Source organism: Geotrypetes seraphini, chromosome 6 (assembly GCF_902459505.1).
Source record: "Geotrypetes seraphini chromosome 6, aGeoSer1.1, whole genome shotgun sequence".
Classification (NCBI taxonomy): domain Eukaryota; kingdom Metazoa; phylum Chordata; class Amphibia; order Gymnophiona; family Dermophiidae; genus Geotrypetes; species Geotrypetes seraphini.
Window position 1 is genome coordinate 58,758,133 of NC_047089.1, and position 27,647 is coordinate 58,785,779.

Below are 27,647 nucleotides of genomic sequence, written 5' to 3' on the forward strand. Positions count from 1 at the left end.
GTGCCATTGGTATAAAAATTGGCAGGAGGGATGCCCATTCTCTCCTACCACCAGGCCCCATTAAACCCGACACTCCACCCCAAACCACGGCATCCTGAACCCGTGGCACCCCACTCTGATAACCCCCGAACCTGTGGCATGCCACCCCAACATCCCCCTGAACCTGTGGCATGCCACTCCGCCATCCCTCCTACAACCCCATACCTTCAATGTCAATATGACGTGAGGGATACCCACTTCCTGAGGAGGGGGAGGAAAGTCCTGTAAGCTCAGGTGAAGACCCCCTAGCATTTCCCTGTCACAGCAGTAAGGCCAAAGCAAGGCCAGCACAGCTATAACCTAAAATGGTTGCTGGAAAAGCAAATGGGCTCTCTGACTAGAAATTGTCAACTCTGAGAGAAGCTGTGAACTGTGAAAGACACTTCTGCTTTTTCCTAGAAACAGCGAACGTAGTTATAGAGAAAAACACTTCTGATGAAAAATATAAGCAACATGATAACTTTCACGAGAGGAAAAACGAACCACGGACAGAAGTATACAAGAAGGCTAACCACAGAGCTGGAAAACCGTTAGGCCCAGGTGCTCGAGGGAGGGTCTTAATATATTAAGAGAACACTTATGGGGAAGTGAGGGAGAAGCATATGAGAAAAGGCGTGACATAGAATCACTCAATTATATTAACCAATCCATAGCTTTAAAATATGAGATAATGAATATAATTAATCAATGAAAGTGTGAAGTGTAACATGCACCAACGTGGGCCAGAGCTGCCAGAATCATATAAAAGAAAGCTCCCTGGACTCATCGAAAGTTCTCCATCAGTCTGGCCAGCCTGGTGTATGCTTTATCACTCTGTATGCTGTGTGATTTGTTCCTGTAAGATTTTATTACTTGATTATTAAATTCATATTATTTGAACCAGCATAGAGAGAATTGAGTGGTCTGTCTGTGAAGGCCTAGAGTCTTCATTCCTCTAGCCGGGATAAGCCTGCCTCTTCATAATGATGGGCCTTCCCCTTCCCAGAGCATCCTGGGATGCACTGGGAGGGGCCTAAGGCTCTGATTGGCCAGGTGAGAGAGGCCTTAGGCTCACATTAATCAACTTCTTTTGGAAAAGCCAAGAAGATTTTTTGTGCTCATATCCAGCATCTCTGAAAACTATAGCTGCCTCTGTCAAAGCAACAAATTCTATATCTTTGCTAGCAAAATACAATGGAGAAAAAAACATGCCAAAGTGATTCTTTCCCAATTGTGGACCAAGGCATTTGCAGCTATTACCATGTAGTCTCTGAAGTGACTGAAGAACTGTGTGCTCTGAGAAGGGACTGCCAACTCCATCGATAGGAGTGCCTCAAAAGAAAGCACCGCCTCAAAAGTCTCCGATTTCAAGTGCATGGGCCTCCCCAAGTGCAGATCATCAGACATGAAGATCCTCACACACAAGCTTGGGATAATGGACTGACAAAACAAACCTAATACATAAGTAGCTGAAGCACAACTTCAACCATTTTATAGATTTGAGAAAAAATGATATTGTTATTACTAGAGTGCCCACCACAGATTTCGAGAAAGACAACCTGCATATCTAGCCTCTAAAAATAGCAACATTAACACTGGCCTCAGTGGGTGCAAGTCTTCTTTGCTGAATGACAGGCTCACTACTACTGAAAAAGGGGCAAGCTTCATGTAAATAAATAAAACACAGCTCAAGTGTCCTCCACATGCCTGTCTCATTATTGTGTTTAAATCTGGAGTGGATTCCTTCTGCCCGGCTTGCAAGCATGGAAAGAATACACTACTGTCCAGAATTACACACCGATTGCACTACCACACTCAATAGCTGGCATATTTTTGGTATAATTAGACATATTACTCTCACTAAATCTGGACAATGCACACTATAGCTTTAATTTCCTATGCAAGGATACTAGAGTGCCATTAATGCATTCTTGGAAATAAACACACATCACTACTTCAGTAACATAACAAAGTCACTTTATAAACCACTAATTAAATGACACCCATTTCCTTAATGGAAAGCCATAAGCTACAATGAATTTCCTTTTATATGAACTTATTTTTCAAATGAATTCAATTTTTGCAAATTAACTTTTTTTCAAATGAACTATTGAAGAAATATTTGAAACACTGATAGGAAAGTCATTGGTTTAATGAATTCAAGATTGCCTCAAAATATATGGTCCTTTGAAAAAGGAAAAAAGGGTTCAGTATAAGTTTGATAGTTTTATTGTATTTATTGCATTTATAATATTGAAGCACTTTCACTGAGCACTTTATATTATGCACTTTAAGTATTAGTAACACTATCAATATTTGGTGGTAATTAGAGAAATATGTAAGATGCATGAATTGATGAAAATAATGGAATGAAATTGTAATTAATAATAATAAGAGGAAATGAATTGTAATGAAATTGAATAAGAATTTAGATGAGATAATCTTGATTGAAAATGATTAGGTAAATATACATGGCATGAGTTGGTTCTGAGTTACAAAAATGGCATGCTGATCTATTTTAAGCAATATATATCCCATGCCAAAATAGTAATTTGTAGTTTAAATTTAATACGTTTTTAAGGATTTAAATTAATAAAAGAGGAGCTATAGTGTTAATTATTTATTCATAAAAATTAATGTAATTTAGCTTTTTTTAAAAAATAGAGACTCAAATATTTAATTTATCTATATTGGTAGGGAGGTGGGGTAACAGCCGGTGATGTTATAAGGAGATAAGAGAGTATGTTTCTCCCTTTAAGTAATCCCATTTTGGGAAACATTTTCTCCTAAGTCTGAGGCTTGTCCCCATTAGTAGTTAATTAGTGTAAAGTAATGTGATTAAAAGTCAACAGTTAAATTACTATATTTAATTATTTAAGTTGTGAATTTAATTAAAAGTTGGAATATAGACGTAGTGTCCATTTTTGATATTGTGCAAATGGTTTTCAATATCTTTATACCCATTTCTTAAGGTCCCAGTCTCCTCAGAATATAATCCCTCAGGCTGCAAGATTTAAGGATCAATAAAAACCTCTTATTAGAGGACAATTCCTGTTCTCCTACCTGTGACAAACAAGCCTTTTGATTTACTATTCTACAGATCACAAGAGCTCTCTATGCCACTTCTGTGCAAAACGTTTGCAAATTCTTCATATTTAGCAATATAATACAGTATAACCGGTATCAGAATGGTAAATTATTCAAACTTCAAAACAGAAAGAGTTCTTACAATATTTAAAAAGGCTAAATTTAAGTTTCTGGTTTCAGCGATGTTATCTTAGCAATCCATGGAGTACCTGGAGAGCGCTGAGCCACAGGCCTTGCCAACTTCTTGCAGCTGCCAATATTTGCAGCAGCAGAGCCATGTTCATGCTTGTTGTTAGAAATGTCAGCAGCTGAAAACAGTTAGCACTACCTGCAATTCCTCCTGGGCTCTACAAATTGCCCAATCAAAATCCTTTAAATCAAGTCATAATAAAACAGTAGATATCCCCCCTACATACACACATGCAGTCCTCCATACTCAAATCATCCCCTCTAATTCCGTCTCCCCCTACACCAGCTCACACCTCCCCATACATGCATCCCCAAGCTCCATATTCCCCACACATATATACCTTTATCCTGTCTCTCCAGCTCACTCACCCCACAAGCATGTCCCCTTACATCCTGTCTTGTCTAAACAAATGCCTTCAGCAGATTTTCTCTCTCTCTCTCAACTCCACTTCTCCAGCTGCTTCTCTCTCCTGCTCACATCATAGTACTGTTCTCTTAATGCACCATACACAGTCTCTCAAACTGAGCCACAAAGAGCCCAAAATCCTAAGCTGCTCTCAAAAGATTTGTCAGAACAGCACAGGACTTCAGTACTGTGCAAATCATAATAATAATTTATATACTGCCCTGCTGCAAAGTTCTAGGCAGTTTACATACATTAATAATCACATTATGCAACAGTCGCATGGTGTGGGAAGATGATGACACTGGCTGCTTTTCAACCACAATTCCACCTCTTGCTGGCTTGGGTTCTCTACCCTGGAAGAATTCTGGGCAAATTCTGCATAAAACAGTAGTACAGAATTCACAAGAGTGATAGGTTAAGAATCTTGCTAGTTTCTTTCAATATGCATTTGTGAAGAAGTCTATAGGAAGCTGCCACTCCCCGTTAAAGATACTCCCTCACAGGAGGAGAAGAGTTAGCTGTCCCTGACTGGAACACTGTGAAGGAGGGGGGGGCGTAGTCCCTGAGGAGAGACTGTTGCTGGTGTCTGATGATATTGGCAGACGCCAAACTTCAGCAGATTTAAACAGCTTAGTGGTACACGGCTTGTGGTTGCATGCCCAAAGGGGTATGTTCCTTTGGAGCCAACTGAAGAGCCATCAAGGAATTATTGAGGCAAATCTTGGGGTTTCTTTGAGACTGCTTTCAACTCCTAACTCATCTCACTTCTGCATCCCCAACCCTATATGTCATGTCTGTCTGTCCAAGTTAGACTTCAGGCTCTTTCGAGCAGGGACCATCTATTAAATGTCAAAATGTACAGCGCTGAGTACACCTTTCAGCACTGTAGAAGTGATAAATAATAGTAGGAGTAGTAGTAGTGTAGCTGAGGCCTTGAATCTATTAATGGACTGCTGTAACCTTCACTTTTCAAGGTACTTTGTGCTTGATAAGATAAAGGACAACAAAGGAAGATTCAAGGTCCTGTTGTGGAGACCATTTTTCCATTGAAGAATGAAAGTAGTTTTAGAGCAGTGGTCTCAAACTCAACCCTTTGCAGGGCCACATTTTGGATTTGTAGGTACTTGGAGTGCCGCAGAAAAAATAGTTAATGTCTTATTAAAGAAATGACAATTTTTCATGAGGTAAAATTCTTTATAGTTTATAAATCTTGCCCCCCTTCTTTGCAGCATCCCCTCTGGCCTCTGGTCTTAGTTTCAGCTAATTACCGCAGCCTGCAGAGGATCGCTGGTGCTGTAACATTCCTTGCAGACTGCCATCGGCCTCCGCAGCGAGGTCCCGCCCCTCCTCTGACGTTAGGGGCAGGACCGTGGCAGAGGGAACGTGATGCTGAGGACGATGGCAGCCTGCAAGGATCGCTACAGCACCGGCAATCCTCTCTGCAGGCTGCGGTAATTATCTGAAGGTAAGAGTTGAAAGCCAGGGGGGAAGCCGGAGGATGCTGCAAAGAGCAGGCAGCACTAGTACAGACCACAGGCTGCAAAATAGTACCTGGCAGGCAGTATGTGGCCCCTGGGTCCTGAGTTTTAGAGCAAAGTTTTAGAGGCTCCTTCTCCAAGTCCCGAACCCTGCTCACTACCTAATGTGGTAGTAATCTCAGCTCCAGTAACTTTTAGCTCCTTAAAAGGTGTGGATGGATCTGGAGGTTTGTGTCATCAGAGGTTGCAGGAACTTCTCAACCAATTGTTGCAGCAGTATCCAAGATAATGTTGTCAACTACTGAGTTGTCTTCTAATGATAAGATGATTACAAAGTCTTTCCTCAGACCAGTTACATTTGAAAACTGTATGAGGCAAGAGTTTGGAATGATAAAAGTCCCAAAGGAAGTTTCAAATGTGGAAATTTGGGAGGTTAGTATCTAAGATGGAAGGGACTTTAATCAATTGTTTGTCATAATTGTGCTTCTTTACAAGGAAAGCAGCCTCCAAGGTAACTTCACTGGTGAATGATTTGGTAATGCATAGTGGGGAATTAAATGTTTTCAGGGAAAATTGAATCATTGGAAGCTATTAATGCTTCTTTAGTTATATATGGTAGAAATTCTATCTCTGGACTCTTCATCACTCCCATAGATTTTTAAAGCATTTTAAGTTTCTTCTTTAATAATATTTCAGGAGGAGGGGTGGAAGTGATAGAGGTAGATTTGACTAGTATGCTAGAAACATCTATTGTAGAGACTACATTAAGAGGTACTTTGTTGGTTACCTTTTTTGTAGTGAGGATAGAGAAAGTTTTGATTTGTTTCTTCAGAAAAAGGTTTACTCATTTTCATGGTTCTCGTATAAATGTTTTTCCTGATGTTTCTCGGAGAACTCAGGTGATCCGTAGAGTTTCTTTAATTTGTCCTCGGGTTTGACTTTTTTTCTTTAAGTTCCCCAGACATTGTTTGGTGAAGTTTCAGGGAAAAGATTATATTTTTCAAGACTCTAAACATTTAGAAAGTTTCATTCAAACTTAGGAATCAGTCAAGTCTGCATCTTTTGGTAAGATGAAATAGGGGTTAGCACAGGTGATTATCCCCACTCCCCCTTTACAAAAGCTTAGCGCAGTTTTTAGTACCGGTCCCAGCAGTAACAGCTCCAACGCTCATAGAATTCCTATGAGCGTCCGAGCTGTTACCACTGCTGCTAGCTCTAAAGACCGCACTCCACTTTTGTAAAAGGAGAAGTATATTAGGTAATTTGTATATATATTACAGGGTTTAGTTAGATAATACCAGTTGTTAGGTCTTTTTTTATGATTTCCTTAAGGTTTTTTTTTATTTTGATCGATGGTATTCTCCTCCCATTTTCCTTTATTTCTTTAATTCTCCTAGGACAGAGAGAATTTGTATTGATTCTGTTTCTTCTTGTGATTTTGTATTTTCTGTCTGACTCAATCTGTGGAGAATATTTTGTTCTATGAAGGATTGTAAATTTAAAATGGCAATTTAAAAAAAAACAGAAGATACTCAGTTACAGAACCCTCATACTAATGCTCTGTGGGGAGGAACATATGAAAGGCAGAGATGGGAAGAAAATTTCCCAGGGAGTATAAAAGTTCAGGATTGAGTAAGCCCAGAGGAAAGAAGCGGTCCGCTATTGCCTATCCTCTTCCACACACGTGTGAAACTCAGATGCTTACAGACACTACCTTCAGGAAGGCCAAATTCATCTTGAAGCTTTGCAGAACTTTGTAGGAAAACCAGACAGGAGGTCGGCTGGTGGATATTATCTTTTTGAGAGACAGAACTATATTTCTGGGACCTAGGCTGGAGGACAGCTGAGTAAATTGTCTTTTAGAGAGACAGTAGTACTACAGCAGCAGGCTTCAAGAGGAAAGCTGCCCTACCTGTGAGACAAACAAGCCCACATAGCATATTAAAAATATATTTTCTGTTCCTCTTTAATCCACTGTGTGACTCCAGACCCACCCTTATTCACACCACCATAGCATTTCTTTCTCCAGTCTATACAATGTATCAACTCCCAGGTCTAAATAGGGATTCTAAAATTCACCCAAAACGTACTAAGTAGAGACCCCATATGCTTCCATTTTTGTTCTCTGCCATTTTTGTTCTCTGTGGCAGGAGAAACTGGTGCGCCCCCCACACCCCTCACCCCCATTAATAATCTGGATGGGGGATTGAGATGGAGAGTGTGACAGGAGACACTGGCGAGGACTTCTTTTCCCTGATGAATGATTATACAACCCACTCTAGCACAGCCCTTTCACTCTCTTCCTTCTCTGTACTTGACACAGAAGCAGTCTTCTCTCCTATCTAACCCACTCCTTCTGCTCCCCACCCCCCATCACAGTCCTGAACTTGCTTCGGCTCCCTCACCCTACACCTGGAAAACACTTTTTGTTGTCTCCCTCTGCACCTCCTCAAAGACTCTTCTGCAGCCTCCTGCACCTGGGCCCTGATCAGAGTTGATGGCATTTCTGTCAGTCTCACCAATCTGAGAAAAAGCATTTGCCCAAGGAAGTAAGCAAGTGCATTTTTGAAATCCTGGTCTAAGAATGGAGAAAGAATTCAATGTCTGAAAATGAGCTCTGTGCAGTTTTGCAATACTCTAGACAAAGATAAAATTTAAATACATTTTTTTTTAAATTCTGGAAACAACAGAGAGAGAAGGAATTTTTTAAAACCCTTACTTTCGGCTACCAGTATATTCAGTTACTACACTTCTCTCTGGTGTGTAACCACGCCCATCGTCATCAAACTGGATTTGATCAGCTACCCGGGATGCAGAGCGACCCGTGGGTCTTTTCCCAATCTTCATGTCTACAATGATATTACTAGAGGGAAAAACAAAAAAAGATACAATCTTGAGTAAACATGTCCTAAATCTAAAAAGCTATTTTCCACTCAATCTTTCCTAGGAATTTAAAATACATATGACTGATTGGAATGGTTGATAAGTTTTTCTCCATTTTGAAATCTATTACATTTAATAATAATAATAATAACCTTATTTTTATATACTGCCAAAGTCATAGTAGTTCGAGGCAGTTTACAACAAGAAGAGCTGGACAGTCAGAGAAGGAAAAATAACAATGGAGATTTTGGATACAGCAAAGAAGAAAAAAATAACAGTGAGGCACAACCACAATGTTTTCAACCCATGGAATTGTTAATACTAGTAAACCCAAAACATTGCTTGGCCCAGATTAATATCAAAACAATGTTCTAGTCTTTAACATCAAACTATACCCTTTCACTCAGGCTCCCAACAACACACAAATGAACCAGTCTAACTACTACTACTATTAAACATTTCTAAAGCGCTGAAACGCATAAACAGCGCTGTACATTTGACATGTAATAGACAGTTCCTGCTCTGAAGAGCTTACAATCTAGTTTGGACAGACAGGACATATAGAGGGGTAGGGGAGTTTCTTGCAGTGAGAATGATAGAAAGGACATAGGTAATTTTAAGGTGAGTGGGAATTAGGAGTTGAAAGCAGCCTTGAAAAAAGTGGCCTCTGCTGAGGAGTTGCTTCTTATGCCCCACAGGAGAAAGAACTATGGTAGTCCCACTTCACAAATCCGTTTCCCTCCCCCCCCTTTTTTTTTTTTTGCTGAAGTCAGGGTCCCGAGTTTAGCCGTCAGTGAAAGTAGAGCCCACTGGGCAGATGCTAACCTGGCTTGTAGAGACCACTATAAGTCTATTAAATCGTTCATTGTCTAAGTAAATTTCAAATGCAGAAATATAGCATATGACGACAGATACAATGATAAACTTCAGCTTATCCCTACATATCTTCAAAATAAGGATACTTTCTGCTTGTCCCATTCTCTCTTAAACTTTATTACTGGAAGGCCATCACATGCATCATCCACCCTTTCTGTGAAGAAACATTATTCCTGAATATACGACTTGATCTCTAATTTAAGCACTTTGCTTCTACTGCAAAAGATTTGCATTTATGAATTTATATTTTGGAATTTCTATAATCTTCCTGTCTCTGCTCTCTTCTAGAGCAATAGTCCTCAAACCAACCCGAGGAGATCACCAGCCAGTCGGGTTTTCAGGATATCCCTAATGAACACGCATGAGAAAATTATATGCCAGACTCTTCCATTATATGCAAATCTCCCATATGCATATTCATTAACGGATATCCCAAAAACCCGACTGGTTGGTGGTTCCCCACGACAGGTTTGAGAACCACTGTTCTAAGGCATTTGTATTTACATTCTTAAATCTCATCACAATAGAAGGTTCAATGCACCATTTTGACAATGCTCCTTTAGACTAGCTATATTCTATCCTACCAGCAATACAGCTTCCAAAACAGAATAGGAATCACAGACCAAGTGCTCTCTTGGTTTCAATCATACTTTTCAGATCGTTCCTCTTCAGTTTGTTTTAATAACACTACTTCTAATACTTTTACTTCTGTAAATGGCGTCCCACAAGGCTCCATACTGTCTCCACTCTTATTTAATATATTTCTTGCCCCATTATTAACTCTATGCCAATCAATTGGCTTTAATGTCTTCGCTTACGCTGATGACATTCAACTTTTACACCCCATAGATATTGATAACCCTTTAGATACTTCAGAGATTAATGCAAAATTAGAGAAAATACATCTTTGGTTAAATAATAACAGGCTCGCATTAAACATTAATAAATCCAATGTATTACTGTTTCCTTGGAAAGATAATCCAAAGCTTAAATTTCCGATTTCTATCAAGGACCATCCCTTACAAGAGGTAGACAATATTAAAATATTAGGCGTCATCTTTGACCATAAACTTTCCTTTCATAACCATATCAGCAATGTCATAAAGTCATCTTTCTTTAGGCTTCGTCAAATCCGATCTGTTGCACAATTCCTTAACAATAATTCTCTTAATATTCTTATCCACTCTCTCATTATTTCAAAGATTGATTACTGTAATGCACTTTTTAAAGGCATAGCTCAAAAGGAAATCAAACGTTTACAGATCATACAAAATACTTCTATTAAGCTCATTTTCAAAGCCAAAAAATTCGACCATGTTACTCCACTCCTTAAGGAAGCCCATTGGCTTCCTGTTGCTCATAGAATCATATATAAACTTAGTTTGCTCACTTTTAAATCTCTTTCTTTTAAAACTCCGGCTTTTATTTATAAATTATTAATCCCTTACACAACGAATAGAACACTAAGATCTACTGAACAACATTTGTTGACAATTCCATCTCTTAAAATCATAAATACACGACGCCAATACATTTTTTCTGTTACTGCACCCCAAACCTGGAATTCCTTACCCTACCATTTGAGACAAGAAACCAACTTAGAAAAATTTAAAAGTAACCTGAAAACTTTTTTATTTATTGATGCCTTTATAAGTCAACAATAATTTCATTATAAAATAATTCCAAAACTTTGTTTTACCCCTGCCTCATGTACCTTCCCTAAATGTTTTCCCCATCTTTATATTATAATGTAACTTCTAACCCTTCTCTTTCCTAAGTGTTTCCAGTATTGTCAAATTTGTCATTAGTTTAGTCAACATTCTTTAATGTATTACTTTTTAAATTGTAATTTTATTATGTACATCGCTTTGAATTAAGATAAAGCGATTAATCAAATCTGAATAAACTTGAAACTTGAAACTTGAATACAAAATTGCAAGCAAAGTCTCACCATCTGCCTATAAAGCAGGGGTGTCAAAGTCCCTCCTCGAAGGCCGCAATCCAGTCGGGTTGGCCTCCTAGCCACTCAAGCCGCAAGACTGGACAACCAGATCTCCAACCTTCTGATGACCACCCCAGACTATAGGACATTCAGAAAAGAAATAAAAACCACACTTTTCAAGAAATTCCTGAAACAGCAATAACAACACGACCTCTAAATGCTCTTAAGATCTACAACTTACCTCTCTAGCTAATCATTGTAATTCTGTCTTTTTTAAATTAACCTTTTGTAATCCGCCTTGAACCGCAAGGTAATGGCGGAATAGAAATCCCTAATGTAATGTAATGTAATGTAATATGCATGAGATCTATTAGCATACAATGAAAGCAGTGCATGCAAATAGATCTCATGCATATTCAGTGTTCTCCCTAGCACCTTTTAGTCGGGCGCTCCACCCGGCTAATTTAGGTGAGCGCCCGGCTGTCATTTCAGTTGCAAATTCGCCTAAGCGGGTTTTCAGCTTTACATTTTTTTAAAAATTTCCTACACTGCTGGTTAGTTTTTACAGTTGCAGTTGGAGGCAGGAACTGCAGGCTCATTATGACAAGTGCGCCTCTTTCTGACTGGTTTCGCTTTATTATTCTAATTGGTTTCGCTCATTATGATCGAGTGCGCCTCTTTCTGATTAGTTTCGCTTTATTATTCTAATTGGTTTCGCTCATTATGACCGAGTGCGCCTCTTTCTGCTGCTTATCCTGCAAGACAGGCTGGACATTGGTTCTTCAGAAAAGGAGAGGCGGAAGCTAATAGCTGCGTGTTTCAGTAACTGCTGCTGGCACACAGAAAAGGAGGGAGAAGGTGCCTAAGAGGAATAAAGCAGGTCCAAGAAATAGATTCACTACAGGCTAAGGCGGGAGATAGGTCAGCGATGGAGGGAAGCTTGTTTGCTTCGGGCCTTCCTCGCTGCCAGATCCTGCCTATTTTCTGTTTCCCTGAACAGTAGAAAAACGTGCAGGCTGTCAGTCAAGTCAAATTCTGTAGCTGCTGGGATATTATTTCCATGGTCGTCTTAAATGTGTTGTTTTTTAATTATTATTTCATTTACTATTTTTTGCTCAGTCTTCACTGGTGTAATCAGGTCAGGCTACACTTGAGATTCTGAGTAGGTTAGCAGCAGAAGGGTAGGAAAGTGTAGTTGAAATGGGACAATGCCTTGATTTCTCTTGGGTTGATACAGTATGCCACCTCACAATGACATTTTGTGTTAAGGTCACAGCTGTGCAAGGAATATTCCTGGGGAGTTTATGCAAAAATAAAAGTTTTGTGTAAAATCCTGTATGTTTTAATTGTAATAATTCTTAAGCAGAATTCCACTGCACAACAATTTTTTGGTTAAGTCTTGATTCCTGAAAAGTTTTTGGTGATTATGACAGGTACCAACTTGGTATGCTCAAATATGGTTTTGGTTTTACTGCATCACGTAAGAACTATGAGAAATAGACATTTTTATGTTTACTGACAATAAAATATATAGTCAAGTTTACGTTTCGCACAAGCGACTAAATGAAACAGAATTAAAAGTGTTTTGCTCCCGAGTTTCTTTTATATTCAGTGTCTGGTGCATCACGTTGTAGCATCCAACAATAGTCGGCAAGCATTGACGGATTCCAATTGCCCTGGTATCGTTTCTCCATCGTAGCTATGTCTTGATGAAACCTTTCACCGTGCTCGTCACTCACAGCACCGAGATTTGCGGGGAAGAAGTCCAAGTGTGAATGGAGGAAATGAATCTTGAGTGACATATTGCACTTCATTCTCTTGTATGCTTTGAGAAGTTTGTCTACCAGCTGAATGTAGTTTGGGGCTCTGTAATTGCCCAGAAAATTGTCAACAACGTCTTTCAAGGCTTTCCAGCCAATTTTTTTCCGGCCCAACTAACAGATCTTCAAATCGCTTGTCACTCATAACATGTCTGATCTGGGGGCCAACAAAAATACCCTCTTTGATCTTGGCATCAGTTATTCTTGGGAACATCTGTCTTAAATAACGAAAACCTTCCCCTTCCTTGTTCATTGCTTTCACAAAATTCTTCATGAGTCCCAGTTTAATGTGAAGAGGAGGCAAAAATATCTTTGTCGGGTCAACAAGCGATTCATGTGCTACATTTTTCTGTCCTGGAACTAACTTTTTACGGAGTGGCCAGTTCTTTCTAGAATAGTGCGACTCTCTGTCTCGGCTGTCCCATTCGCAGATGAAACAGCAGTACTTTGTATAGCCAAGCTGCAGTCCTAGTAACAGAGCAACGACTTTGAGGTCTCCACAGATATTCCAGTTATACCTGGTATACTGGACATACTTTAGTAACATTTCCATATTCTCATATGTTTCTTTCATATGTGCTGCATAGCCAACAGGTACTGAAGGATAAACGTTGCCATTGTGCAACAGAACAGCTTTCAGGCTTAACATTGACGAATCAATGAAAAGACGCCACTCTTCCGGGTTGTGATCACAACCAAAGACCGAGAACAATCCTTCAATGTCACAACAGAAACAGAGACTGTCGACTTGTGCAAAAAATTTGGTTATATCATGATGCCGGTCTCGAAACACAGAAATTTTCGTACCTGGTGATAGCAAACACCATTCCTGCAGTCTCGAACCTAGCAGCTCAGCTTTTGCTTTTGACAGACCCAAATCTCTGACCAAATCGTTCAATTCGGACTGTGTTATCAGATGTGGATCGCCTGATGAGGATGGTTCAAAATCCGGGTCAATGTCACTGTTAGAACCCTGCACTGCAGTTTCTTCATCTGGTTCGTCTAAGGTCCAATCCTCTGGTGGTTTCGGAACTGGAAGACTGTCATCATGTGGCATGGGTCTCATTGCTGAAGGCAGATTAGGATATTCAATTGACTTCTTGTTTTTGGCAGAGAAACCAGACACATTAGTCAAACAGAAATAACAGTCCGTCACATGGTCTTTCTGTTCTCGCCATATCATCGGAACAGCAAATGGCATCGTCTTTCGAGTACCTCTGAGCCAGGCTCTCAGACTAACAGCACATGTCGCACAGCAAATGTGAGGCGCCCATTGCTTGTCTTGATCACCTATTTTGCAGCCAAAATACAGATGATAGGCTTTCTTTACAAGGGCAGTCATCGAACGTCTCTGAGGCGTAAGTGTATATTCCCCACAGATATAGCAGAATGTGTCGCGGCTGTTACGACACCGACGAGACATATTGCCCGACACCAAAACGTCTATAGCATCAAGCTTACTTACTGTTATATTGCTACAGCTACTATACTACTATACTTTACTATACTGATACTATATACACACACGGACTATCTATATTAACCAAATGAGCAGGATCGGTGTATGGAAGCCACCATTATAGCATGGTGAGACAGCGCAAGCTCGTTCAGACCTGCCCAGACATGCCCAGGATGTCATCTTCCATAAAACAGCTTCCAACCTGGCTAGATTTTATGCATGGACATACCCAGGCGGCACAAACCGTTGTTGATAAGACACTTATGGGAGAAAAAATTGTTTGCATCCAAATATAAGAAAAAATCACGACAAAATTGAAGATTTCTCTGAAATGGTACGTGATGGGTAATTTTTGATGTAATATTCATGATCAGCACCCAAAATTCTATAAGAAACACCCAGCAGTGTTCAGGAAGCAAAAACTTTGTTGTGCAGTGTCTTAAGCAGAATTCTCCCTTGTTCTTCCCTGCCGTAGACTTGTGCCATAATCATTATTTTTCATCCTTTTCCAGCAATCAGTCCTTAAGGGCCAGTGTAGTAAAATGTGGGAGGTTTTTCTGAGTTCTGTACTAGTATAATAGGCGTCTACTAATTTTGCACAGTGGGATGGTGTAGTTTTTGCCCATTCTTGGCAGAATAGCACAGTCTTGTTCAATTTGACTGAGGATTATACCAATCTTGCAGTCCTGACACTGATTTTCTGTTAGATTCAGGTGTTATGAATGGGCTATCTAATGACATTCACTTATGGTCTTTGACCTAAGAGCCGCCGCACGTGCAGACTGCTGGGCACGATGGACCACTGGTCTGACCCAGCAGAGGTAATTCTTATGTTCTTATAAATAAATGGCTAGATTGAACCTAATGACTTCATTAACGTATTTCCCTTTATTAAACCTCTATACCAGTGTTCTTCAACCGCCATTCCATGCACCGGTGCCGGTCCACAGGGCCGGCACATGCATCAGGTCCCAGACAGTGCTCTTCAGCCACTGGTCCTCAGTGCGATCGATGCGGCGTTGTCTTCGGGCCGGTTCCCTCTTCCTCAGTGCTGCTGTGCACAAAGTCGTGGGTAGAGGCTTCTATGCGCGTCCTGTGCCTGAACTGGAAGCCTCCTCTCTGAAGTTGCAACGTCAGAGGGAAGACTTCCAGATGAGGCGTGGGACCCGTAAGGAGCCGCTGCCCACGGCTTTGTGCACTGCAGCACTGAGAAAGAGGGAGCGGGCCAGAAGATAACACCAGGGAGCAGACCAGAAAGCAAGGCACAGCAGGGAGGGAGGAAGACAACAACGGTAGGGGGAATGATTTTATTTTTGAATTTAGTGATTGATTTACATCTACTGTCTGTTCAGGAAGAAATGCATTTGTTTCTTTTTCTCTGGGGTTGTACTGCAGGCAGAGTCTTGCATCTTAGGGTTTGTTTGAATATATTAGTACTTTTAGTTTTTTGTCCCGTATTTGGATTGGGTTATTTTTGGGAAGAATTAATATTGAGAAGCATATAGTGTGCTTTGTGTAGTTTAATTTTGTGGTTAACCTTTATGTGTTATTAATACGATTATATTGTGTGTATGTGTATATATGAAAAATGAATGGAAAAAATGGTGTTACAATTAGTACTATTATGGGGACGGGGTCTGGAGCGGAGATTGGTTGGAGATAGGCGGGGTCTGGCCCACGACTTAGCCCAGTGTTCTTCAACTGCCGGTCCGCGGACTGGTGCCGGTCTACAAAATAATTATTTTATTTCTGCCGGTCCATAGGTGTCAAAAGGTTGAAGAACACTGCTTTACACCATTTGAAAGAGGGCAAATATCTAATTATTCACTCTAGAATTGGATACTTCTTAAATTTAATAAAAATATTCTGGCACAAGTGTCAAACCTTAAAAAAGGAAGTCATATTGAGCATTGGAAAATAATTAATAAAAATTAACTATGAAAATAGTACACATTTAATTTTCCCCACCACCAAATTTCTGGGGAAAACACTGTTATTCATTGGGGAAATCCTGAAAACCCAACTGGATTGCGGCCCTCGAGGGACTTTGACACCCCTGCTATAAAGCAATCTCATTGCTTCTGTTTTATTTTATTTCATTTTCTATCCCGTTCTCCCCAATGAGCTCAGAATGGGTTACAGGATAATGTACATAATATACAGTCAAAACGGTTTACAATTTGCCAAACTTACAATATACTTTGTTCATCCTAACTCAACATATACAGAGATTCCATTCCAATAGGCAAGGGATTAGGTGAAAAGGTAAGAAGTTCTGCAGTCCTTTGAGGGATCTGAACTGCGGGGGCAGTTGATTCCAGTAGCTTGGTAAAAAATGGGAGTAGGATCATCATCTGGCGTTCTGTAGTTGAAGGGCACGACCGGAGGTGTTTGGAGGTGTGTTTCTTCCTGGGAGCAGAGTGATCCATTGGTACCTATGGAGGAATGTTAGTTGGCATGTAGTCTGGCGCCATTTTGTGCCGGGATTTGTATGTTAGCATCAAGTCCATAAGCAGTTATACTTCCTAGTATTCATCAGGCTCCAGATACTGCCTTGCTGCACTGTTTCACTACCATGAGCTCATCAAATATGATCACTCCAAGGTCTCAATCTCCCCCCTCCCCCTGGAAGGTATACATTAATTTCTCAGCCTCCAACACAAACTATTCCCTTGAATTTCCACACATTAAAGAAAAATTACTGCCTCTTTTTTATTGTTAGAGTTTTACTGAACTTGAAAGTTATAACAACACACTACAAGATATGATCTTGTAAAGAGCATCCGTTTAAAAAAAAAAAAAAAAAAACACCAAACAAAAAACCTGTCCTTTTCAGCACTTTGCAATTTGTGATAAAAGCATTTATGCATTGGTGAAATCCATTCATTTGAAGGTATAACAACTCCGGCGCCTTACCATGGAGGAGCGTGTGGCACAGTGGTTAAAAGCCCCACAACAGTGCTTTGGAAATTGTGGTTGAAAGCAGCAGTTGCTCTTTTTCAACTTTCAGCAGGTGAGCATTTTCATTTCTCTTTTGGGTTTGGGTTTTGTGTTATAGCGCAGGTGTCAAAGTCCCTCCTCGAGGGCTGCAATCCAGTCAGGTTTTCAGGATTTCCCCAATGAATATGCATGGGATCCATTTGCATGCACTGCTTTCATTGTATGCTAATAGATCTCATGCATATTCATCGGGGAAATCCTAAAAACCCGACTGGATTGCGGCCCTCGAGGAGGGACTTTGACACCCCTGTGTTATAGGATAGCCTGGATTTGGCGCCAAGGCCCTGAAGCAGTGGTTATCGGCCACGAAACGATCGTCGGCCTGGCCCGCTTGTGTTCAGTGGTTTTTACCATTAGTCATTCTCGGCTATTTTTTTGCTCCCACCTGCTAACTTTAAACTTGTGCAAAAGTTTTTTGCCTATGATGCTTGGGTGGAAGAGTGTGGGTATACTTCTCCATTTGTCTGAGGCTTTTCTTTCACTTAATAAGCTAGCTTTCTTGGCTTGTGTGGTGCTTTTGTCTTGGAGTGATATTTTTGGATTACACTTCCCTCCATTCCTCTCTGTTTTTTTGCAGTGGTTGGAGCTACAGCCTCAGCACCCTAGGGTTGTGAGTTCAAACCCCGGGCTGTTCATTGTGACACTGGGCAAGTCACTCAGTCCTCCATAGCCCCAGGCACGTTAGATAGATTGTGAGCCCATCGGGACAGACTGGGAAAATGCTTGAGTTCCTGATTGTAAAACCACTTAGATAACCTTGATAGACGGTATATAAACACCTAATAAACTTGAAACTTGACGGTGGAGGAGGGCACTTAAAAGGTAGAAACATACAGACCTAGCATCTAGTCTATTGGAAATAAACATGATCTAATAAAGGAGAGCACATTTTCAGTAGGGTCCAAGTTGAAAAGTGCTTATGCGTTGTAGACCCTCACTTGTATAAATATATGTAGCGACTGCAATGCTTTGAACTCAGTTGTTGACACTGCTGATTGATGCAGGTCCACAAGCATCAAGTAGATGCCACTAGAAATATGCATACAGCAAGAAGAGAAGCCAAAATTCCCATTTCTGCATACAGTCCTTTCTTGTTATTCGTGGTATTCCTGAAAATGTTCGCAAATCACAAAATCACAAATAGCAAAGCATTGAGTCTATGGGAAAACAGAGGTTAGGTTGCATCAGTACACGTTGTGCCTCAAAACCACAGAAAGTGAACAGTGAATCCTATTGGGAAAATAGGGTTAGGTTCCTGCTTGGGACAGCACTTGTAAGTACCTGTAATTCACTCTCCAGACGCTTGGAGGCCATAACTGGAAGCAAAGTGAAAGTGAAAGCAAAAAGCTGTTTTTTAAAGTGCCAGTCCACAAATAAGCAAACACAGCGGCACGAATAGGGAATATTGATTGCAACTGATGCAACTGCGGATAGGCGAAATTGCGAATAATGGATGTGCAAATAACGAGAATGACTGCAATAAATTAACAAAGCAAATCGCAATCCCACAACCACTCAACTGTGTTCATTTCCAGTACACTAAAAGATGTGTCAAGTTTGCTGTAAAAGATTATTTTCAAATATTTATGACTTACAGAAAGGAAGTCAGCTTTCAGACAAGCTGGGCAGGGCTCCAATTTACCTACATGTGAGACTGGGTCAGGAAAGTACATGCCACAGAGAGCAATGAATCTTGCTATGCTTTTATTTCCTTCACAACTGAGTTAAAATTATATTTTGACAAAATGTGAGAGATTTTGATCTTAATTCTTAAAAAATTAAAAAGGAAAACCGATAGGTTTCACTGCACCATGTATGAGAACTAGCCAAATTTTGGGACCTTGAAAATTCACTTCCTTTGGGGAAAAGGAGATCTTTATCTGTCTTCACATTGGACAGCATAATGGAGGTATCAGTAAGACAGGTGGCAACATTTCAATAATAGACTTCAAAGGAACTCAAATGCTAAAAAATATGGAATAAGAATATCCATATATTCATGTTCTCTGTCATAAAAAGGACTATAAAAATTAACTTAGCCAAAACATCCATACATGAGGGTTCTTCAAAAAGTTTCCGCACATTCATATTTTCACAGGAAATGGTTAGGGTGGGAGAAGTGGTAAGACAGCATGTTGTAGAATGTCATGTGACTAGTCAGTCAGGCAAAACAGGGTGATTTTGTGGAAAAGTGATGCAATTTGCTTTTTTTTTTAAGTTCAATCATCTTTATTAATATTTTTAAGATATACATCCATGGGCATGAATGACATCATCCCTGACAGAGACAACTAGAAACATGTACATTGACATTCATGCCACAGTGTACAAACATAATAATAATAAAGTACCAAGAACAATTAACAAAACCAGAACTAATAGTACTGGTCAGACGTGGTAGTAAATGAAACAATACAATTAACGAATAAGGCTGTATATGTTAATTCAAAGGCTAGCTTGAGGAACAATAATCAGCATGGGAACATAACAATCATAGTAACGCAGTAGCTACAGCAGTAGTGCCATTGTCAACAATGTAATCATTAGGGTCTTTAGTGTTATTAGAGTCTTTAGGTCCGCAGGGGCCACAGCAGCTCATGTCTCACATCCTATACTCTGTGTACTTAAGCAATGGTGCCCACATTTTTTCAAATCTAGATAGAAATCCCCTCCGTGTAGCTGCCACTCTTTCGTATTTGGCGTAGAGACATACAGTGTTCCACCATTCAATGTGTGATATATTGGAAAAGTCTTTCCAATTAGTGAGTATGATACGCAATGCAACCAACAGGAGGAATTGTAGTAAGGGAACTTTATCCAGAGGGATTGACATATGCGAACTAGTTAAGCTAATAAACAATATCGGATAGGACAATTGTTCCTTAAGCTCCAAAAAAGAACAGACTTGTGTCCACACCGAGTACCAGTAATCATGTAATAAGGGGCAATCATATATCATATGTTTTAACGACCCAAGGGAAAGTTTGCAGGACCAACAAAGTCCATCTTTCTGTTCTTTTTGTAATTTCGACATTTTACTTGGTGTCCAAAAAGCTCGATAAATCAGAAAGAAAAAGGACTGGTACAATGCTGCCGAACTAGTCATCTTATAGATCGTAGCCCACATTTGGTTCCAATCTGCTTCAACTAAGGGTATCATCAATTCTTCTCGCCATTTAATTTGAGTGGAATGGTGGGAAGGTAATTTACACGATTGAATCAATTTATACCAATTAGAAGCTTCTTTTTTCTTAAAAGTAAACATTGCACAATACCTCAGGAGATCAGGATCTTCCCATTTGTCTGTTTTATTATGTATAAGGTCACGAAAAGCGTGTTTGAGTTGTAGCCACTGAAAAAATGTGGATGGGGAAGACAATACCGTGTTCTTAGTATATCATATGGTATCCAATTGCTTCCATCATACAGATGGCCCAAAGTTAGTATACCTGCCGACTTCCAGGTTCTCCAATTTACTGTAGTATTTTGGATTTGTATAAGAGGATTATTCCAAATTGGGATATAGAGTGAATTATTCCAATTATGAGGTAAAAGTTTATCCATTGTGTGAATAGCAACTTTAGTAGCTTCCAACACATAATCTTTATGGGTCAGAAATCCTGAAGATGAAATAAAAGCCAATGATGGTAATGGCATCCATCTATATGTCTCTACGTCAAGTGTCATCCAATTACTTACTGACATCCCATTGGTTTCGTGTAAAATCCATTTAGCACCTTGCCTGAGTAAAAAGGCGTAATGATATTCCTGAAAATTAGGGAAGTTAGTGCCACCCTCACATTTGGGTAATTTTAACCTGTTTAACGCAATTCTGGGAGTCTTATTATTCCAAAGAAACTTGGTCAGCAATTGGTCTACTCTTTTATAAAATGATGGGGGAAATAAAACTGGTAGCATATTGAGAGGATATAAAATTTTGGGAGCTATCATCATCTTGATAGTTTCCATCCGACCCCACCATGATAGATTTAAGGGGCTCCACCTTGCAGTAAGCGTGTTTATCATGTGCACTATATCTTCGATTGCAAACTGTATTGTTTCCTCTATTGTAGATCCAAAATGTATACCCAAGTACTTAAGCTTCTTTTGATTCCACTGAAATTTATAGTCAGCAATAACATGTTGCAAAACATATTTATTAAGAGGAAGCAATTCTGTTTTAGATGTATTAAGTTTATAACCAGAATATTGGGAATAAGAACCAATCAAGCGCAATAAATTTGGCAACGAGGCAGGATCAGTATAGATTAACACGTCATCCGCATATGCCGAGAGTTTAAATTCAATTGACCCACAGCGAACACCCATTATCTCAGGAGATTGTCGGATATAGATGAGAAGAGGCTCCAACGCAAAATTGAATAATAGTGGGGATAAAGGGCATCCCTGCCGAGTACCACGGGTGGGATAAAACATTTCCGAAACTAATCCATTTATTTTGACTGTAGTAGAGGGTCTAATATAAAGTAAATGGACCATTGAAATAAAATTATCAGAGAATCCAAACCAAGACATTGACTGGAACAAGAAATCCCACTCAACTCGATCGAATGCTTTTTCAGCATCTAAAGCTAAAGCCAGGTAAGGATGAGATGAGTGCTGGGCAATTTGAATAATTGAAGTGAACAGTCTGGTGTTATCACTGGCAAGTCTACCTTGCATGAAGCCATTCTGTTCTTTACCTATCAGTATAGGTAATACTTTTTGAATTCTGGTAGCCAGTATTTTAGCATATATTTTTGCGTCTACATTAATCAGGGAAAGTGGTCTATAATTCTGTATTCTCAACGGATCCTTACCCAGCTTAGGTAAAACAATTATGGACGCTTCAGTAAACATACCCCTAATATCACCTGTGATAGAATAATAGTTAAACAATTGACATAATTGAGGTACTAAAATATCTTGGAAGGTAGAATAAAATTCAACCGTATATCCGTCTGGTCCCGGGGATTTTTTCCTAGCCATTAAAGACAGTGATGTTATAATGTCAGAGACCATGATCTTTTCTTCAAAAGGAATGTTATCTTCTGAATTCAATTGTGGCCTTTGAAGTAGGGGCTTCAAAAATTATTTCGAATCAGTGTGGGACAGTTCTGTAGAATATAATGAATCATAAAACATTTTAAAGTGTTGAATAATTTGTTTTTGTTCAGTAAATTTATTACCGGAGTCATCTAAAATAGCATAAATATAAGACTTCTCCTCTCGCATCTTCAAATATTGAGCTAATAGGTGTCCGCTTCTATTATTTGAACTATGATAGGATGCAGATTGCATGAATAACATATTACCCGCTTGAGTACTTAAGGTTAAGTTATATTCCAGCCTACGTTCCCGAAGTTGCTGCAATAGCTGCATATTTGTTGGATTCAATTGATGTGATATCTCTAGATTTCTAATGGCTGCTATTTGATTGTTTAGGGATTGTTGAGTATTTTTTTTAATTTTTGCTTGGTAGGCAATGATACGGCCTCTAATGTATGCTTTGCATGCATCCCATAATGTAACCCTATCTACTTGGTCACTAGTGTTCAGTTCAAAATAATCAGTTAGAGCAGTCCTTATGTAAGGGATGAACTGTGGGTCATCAAGTAATGTATTATTAAATCTCCATGTACAGGAAGTATGTCTAGATAAAAGATTATCCAAATGTAGTTCTATAGCAGCATGATCCGAAACCGAAATCTCGTTAATCACTGCATTTAATAAGCATGGAGCTAAACAGTTACTCATGAAGAAATAATCTATTCGCGAGTAGGAGTTATGGGGGGATGAATAAAAAGAATATTGTAACTGCAGGTGGTGTAAAAATCTCCAAGAATCTATTAGGTTCAGTTGAGATAGCATATTATGCAGACTATGCCATGCCTTTGTAATTCTATACGGTACAGAAGATTTCCTATCAATTGAGGGTTCCAAAACTAAATTAAAATCTCCAGCTATAATATATGCTTGTGCCTGTTCTGCGAGGGCTAGTGAAGTAAGAGTATCAAAGAATATTGGGTCATCAATGTTAGGTGCGTAGATATTGAATATAGCTATAGTGTAGTTTACTACTTGTACCTTTACCATATTCCATCTTCCCTCTAAATCATTTTTATGAGCAAGAATTTTTAGAGTTTGACACGACCTAATTAACATTGCGGTACCATTCTTCTTATTTACCGCTGGTGAGTAATAAACATCCTTTGCCCAAGAAACTTTCAATTTTTGACTTTCAATATCAGTTAAATGCGTTTCTTGAAATAGAAGGATATCAGGAGATTTGCGAGAAGCATAGGTGAGTATTTTCTTTCTCTTAATTGGATTGTTAAAACCCTTTACATTAAGAGAAAATAGTTTCAATGACATAGGGATGAGAGTACATGATGTTTTAAGTTGCTGTAGCCCCTGCGAACCCAACCAAGCCCCGACACTAAACGATATACATCATTTAAACAACACACGTCTGTACCTAGATACCACATTTGCATCTCCATAACAGAGGATCGGACGAAAATGTGGTATATATATCTACGGGAAGCGAACAGGTGAGAAGCAGCACAACCTCTTCCAGCTGCAAATTGTAATATATAAGATCCTATCATTAACCTCTATAATAAAGTATAAAACAAAGTGAGCGGTGTTAGCCCAATAAGTAGCAAGTAAGACATATGTTGAATAACGAACCACTGCATGCACCCTCCAATCAGCAACTTGTTTTAAGGGCACTTAAGTTTGCATGTATGTAGCATACTTCAATTCCTTAAGAGTATGGGAATAATGACTAAATCATTCTACTCCCCTTTACATAATGAGATAAGCTGTGATATTTCAGTACAGTGTAGCATGAGCAAAAGAACCTAAAATATCAATTCAATGTAAGTGCCTGTGAAAACAAGCATAACTATGATGTAAACATATTGGTGATATATAGTACTGTATGCGGTGACGTGAACTACTATGTTCCATAACTTTATAAGACAAACAAAATAAACCAATAATAGTTTTTCACTGTATCATTCCACAGAAGTAAGTAAGCCACTGCAGCAAATATAAAAGTTGAACCCTACTGCAGCATTCTGGAACAGAAGAGCATGATCAGAATAAACCTATAACATCTGGTCAATACAATTGTATGCAGTATTACATAAGTCACTAATTGGGACAATAGTACATACCTATTCCCTCAGTTCAAGGCCATTGTATGTGGCAATGTATATATCAAGAATTGAAACATGAAAATGAAGTGTGATGCTATATGTATTAAAATGAATTGTGACAAACAAACAATCCAGCATGAGAAACGAAAGTGATTTGTAATCTAGGAAATGGCAATTTTCAGAGCCGCGAGATATGAACCAAATATACTTATGGTTTCAGGTCAGTGTAATTATATGTAGTTACATGCGTAGTCATAATTTAACCAAGGAATCGATGTATAACATAGGAGATGGCAATTTTCAAAACTGTGAAGCATGAGCTGAATAACTTATAACATCAGTTCAATGCAGAAGTATGTGATTGTATGTATAACCATGGATAACCAAGGAAATGATGCACAGTATTGTAACTGATAATGTTAGAACAGTGAAGCGTGGACCTAATAAACCTATAACTACATTGCAATGCCAAAGTATGTATTTGTATGTATGGTAATGAGGTGATAAGGGAATGCTGTATAATATAGGGAATGTCAATTTTCAAAACAGTGGAAGATGAACCAAATAAACATATAGCATCATTACATTTCAAGTGTCTGTAACTGGATATGTAACAGTTATTTAACCATGAAAGCGATGTGTAATATAGGGAAAGGCATTTTTCCAGAGCAAGGAAGCATGAATCAAACATCAATTCCATGCAAGTGTGTGTAGTCGTGTGTATGGCAATGATTTAACCAAGGTAGTGATGTACAAGATAAGAAATGACAGGTTCCAAAACAGTGAAGCAAGAGCCTAATAAACTTGCAACTTCAATCTAGTGCAGGCGTACATGGTTGAATGTATGACAAGGATTTAACCAAGGAAGTGATATATAATATAAGAAATGGCAAATTCCAGAGCAGTAAAGCATGACCGAATAAACTTATGACATCAGTCTAATGCATGTGTATATGAATGGATGTATAGCAATGATTCAAGCAAGGAAATGATATACAATATGGAAAACATCTAGTTTCTGAACAATGAAGCATTACCGATTAACCTTACTACATCAGTACTATGCAAGTGAATGTGAATTGTATGTATATCAATGATTTAAGCAAGGGAATAAAATGTAATATATGAGATGGCAATTTACAGAGCAGTGAAGCATGACCGAATAAACTCATAACATCAGTACAATGCTAGTGTATGTGGTTGCTTATATATCAATGATTTATCCAAACGGAATGATGCATAATATAGGAAATGACATTTTTTTAAAACAGTAAAGCATGACCGAATAAACTTATAACATCAGTTCAATGCAGGTGTATGTGGTTGTATTTATAACAAAGATATATCCAAGAGAATGAAGAATGATATAGGTAATGTCAATTTATATAACAGCGAAGCATGAACTGAATAAACTTATAACATCAATTCAATGCAAGTGCATGTGGTTGCATGTATAGCAATGATTTAACCAAGGAATAAATGTGTATTGTAAGAAAGGACAAGTTTCATAGTAGTAAAGCATGAACCAAATAAACTTATAACATCAGTTCAGTGCAAGTTTGTGTGGTTGAATATATGATAATCAATTAATCCATAGAGTGATAAATAATATAGGTGAAGAGAGGTGGACTGCAAATTAAGCCAATAACTGCTGAGCCATACTAACCTGTGCAACACTGCATGTGACTATATATTAAATGAGTGAGTGACATGTAAACTTATATATAATGAAGTGAGCTGTAATAGTCCAGGACTGTGTAATTTGGGCTTAAGGAGCCAATAATCTCGGTACCGTGCAGATTAATGATATTGTATAAATTAGTATTTTAAAGTGCGAAGGAATGTACTAGAAAACAAATTATGTAATAATATTTGTCAGTAATAGAATAAAGCGACAGTAACACCGCGGAGACCACACAAAAAGCGGACCGATAATAACAGCAAAAAGCTGTCCGTTTAGCATGAGGTGTCTCAGCGGTGCTGTGCCCATGCACATGACACTTTAATGCCTATACATACGGAAATACAGATAATGACTTAAGTTCTAAAATGAACAGGATTAATAAACTGTATAAGGGAGCTGTTAACATAGATCAACATATACCATCCAAGTTAAGTGTATCGACTACGATTCAGTGTATGTGACATATTAGCAGAAGAGTATGAAAAGCTCAACCTGATGACATCACAGCGCAAAATCTAGCGTAAGTAAATTAGAAAACGGAAGTAGAGTTTTGACAATTTCTAACTAATAATATACTGTAAATAATATTGGATATAGTAAACAACCTAAAAATCATATCTTTAGCAATAGACAGTATAAATTGAAAAATGCTATGTACCGCCAGTTATTTATACCCATGTTAGACCACTGCAAAACAACGCAATAACTAATAGGCAGTGCAGGAGATAAACCGTAAGTAGCAGTGCTGTCTTTCCGAATTCCAAGATAAAGGCACAAGTAAATGCAGGCAGGGATAGAAGATAGAAAAGCAGGGAGTCAATAATCACACTTGTGAGTCCTTATCATAATTCCAATATATGGTTAGAGTTTGCAATCATATACTTAAGCAGCGAAGTATGTGTCGCTTTACTGCAGACTCTCTTGTTGTCATGATGACGCTACCTCTGCAAGGCACGAAAGTTTTGCGCCAGTTGACACGTGGTTCGTCTTCAAGAAGAAGAAGGTAACGCCATGTTTGTTGGATTAAATATTTGAAATATCAGAAAGTAAATCATTAATTAAATCAGTTGCCGCCAACAGGATACAATACAGCAGGTTCCACCGTTGTCTCGAACAGGCTACTCGGTCAGTGAATAACAAGAAACATGCAGAATGAAAACAACTTCAATTATTTCAGTCATACTGCATCGATAGTTGAAGGGCTCATTTCCTCGATGAAATCCGCTAGTGCAATCGGTTCCGTAAAATCTTTAGTGCTGTTATTAAGTGTTACCCTCATCCTCGCAGGGTACATCATCCCATATTTTGCATTTAGCTCTTTCAATTTAGGCCGGTAGGCTAACATCTGCTTCTGAAGTTGTGCTGTTTCTTGCTCAAATCCAGGACGAATAAGATGGAGTACCCGTCTAGTTTTAGAGGCGATTTCACCCTTGCTCGCGCCATTATTTCTGGTATCTGACTGTATCGTAGCAGACGGAACACAATCGGGCGCGGATAACGGGCATTAGTTAGCTTATGCGAAGGAACTCGGTGTGCCCTATCGATTTCCAGTGGTTTGTCAAATTTAAGATCCAGTATTTTCGGTATGAAATTTTCCAGATACTTAACCATATCCGTTGACTCTGTCCCCTCCGGTATT

At 38.9% G+C, this 27,647-nt stretch overlaps 1 protein-coding gene across 3 annotated transcripts in view; it reads right to left on the minus strand.

Annotated features, from left to right (window-relative positions):
- Window positions 1-27,647, minus strand: part of MRPS31 (mitochondrial ribosomal protein S31) — a 120,207-nt gene that overhangs the window by 56,293 nt on the left and 36,267 nt on the right. For 2 of the 3 annotated variants that reach the window (XM_033950397.1, XM_033950398.1), the window contains exon 4: window positions 7,898-8,041. The exons of the other annotated variant lie outside the window; for it this stretch is intronic. In XM_033950397.1, the coding sequence (XP_033806288.1) occupies window positions 7,898-8,041 (144 nt within the window). The remainder of the gene's footprint in view (window positions 1-7,897; window positions 8,042-27,647) is intronic. 3 annotated transcript variants of the gene reach the window in all.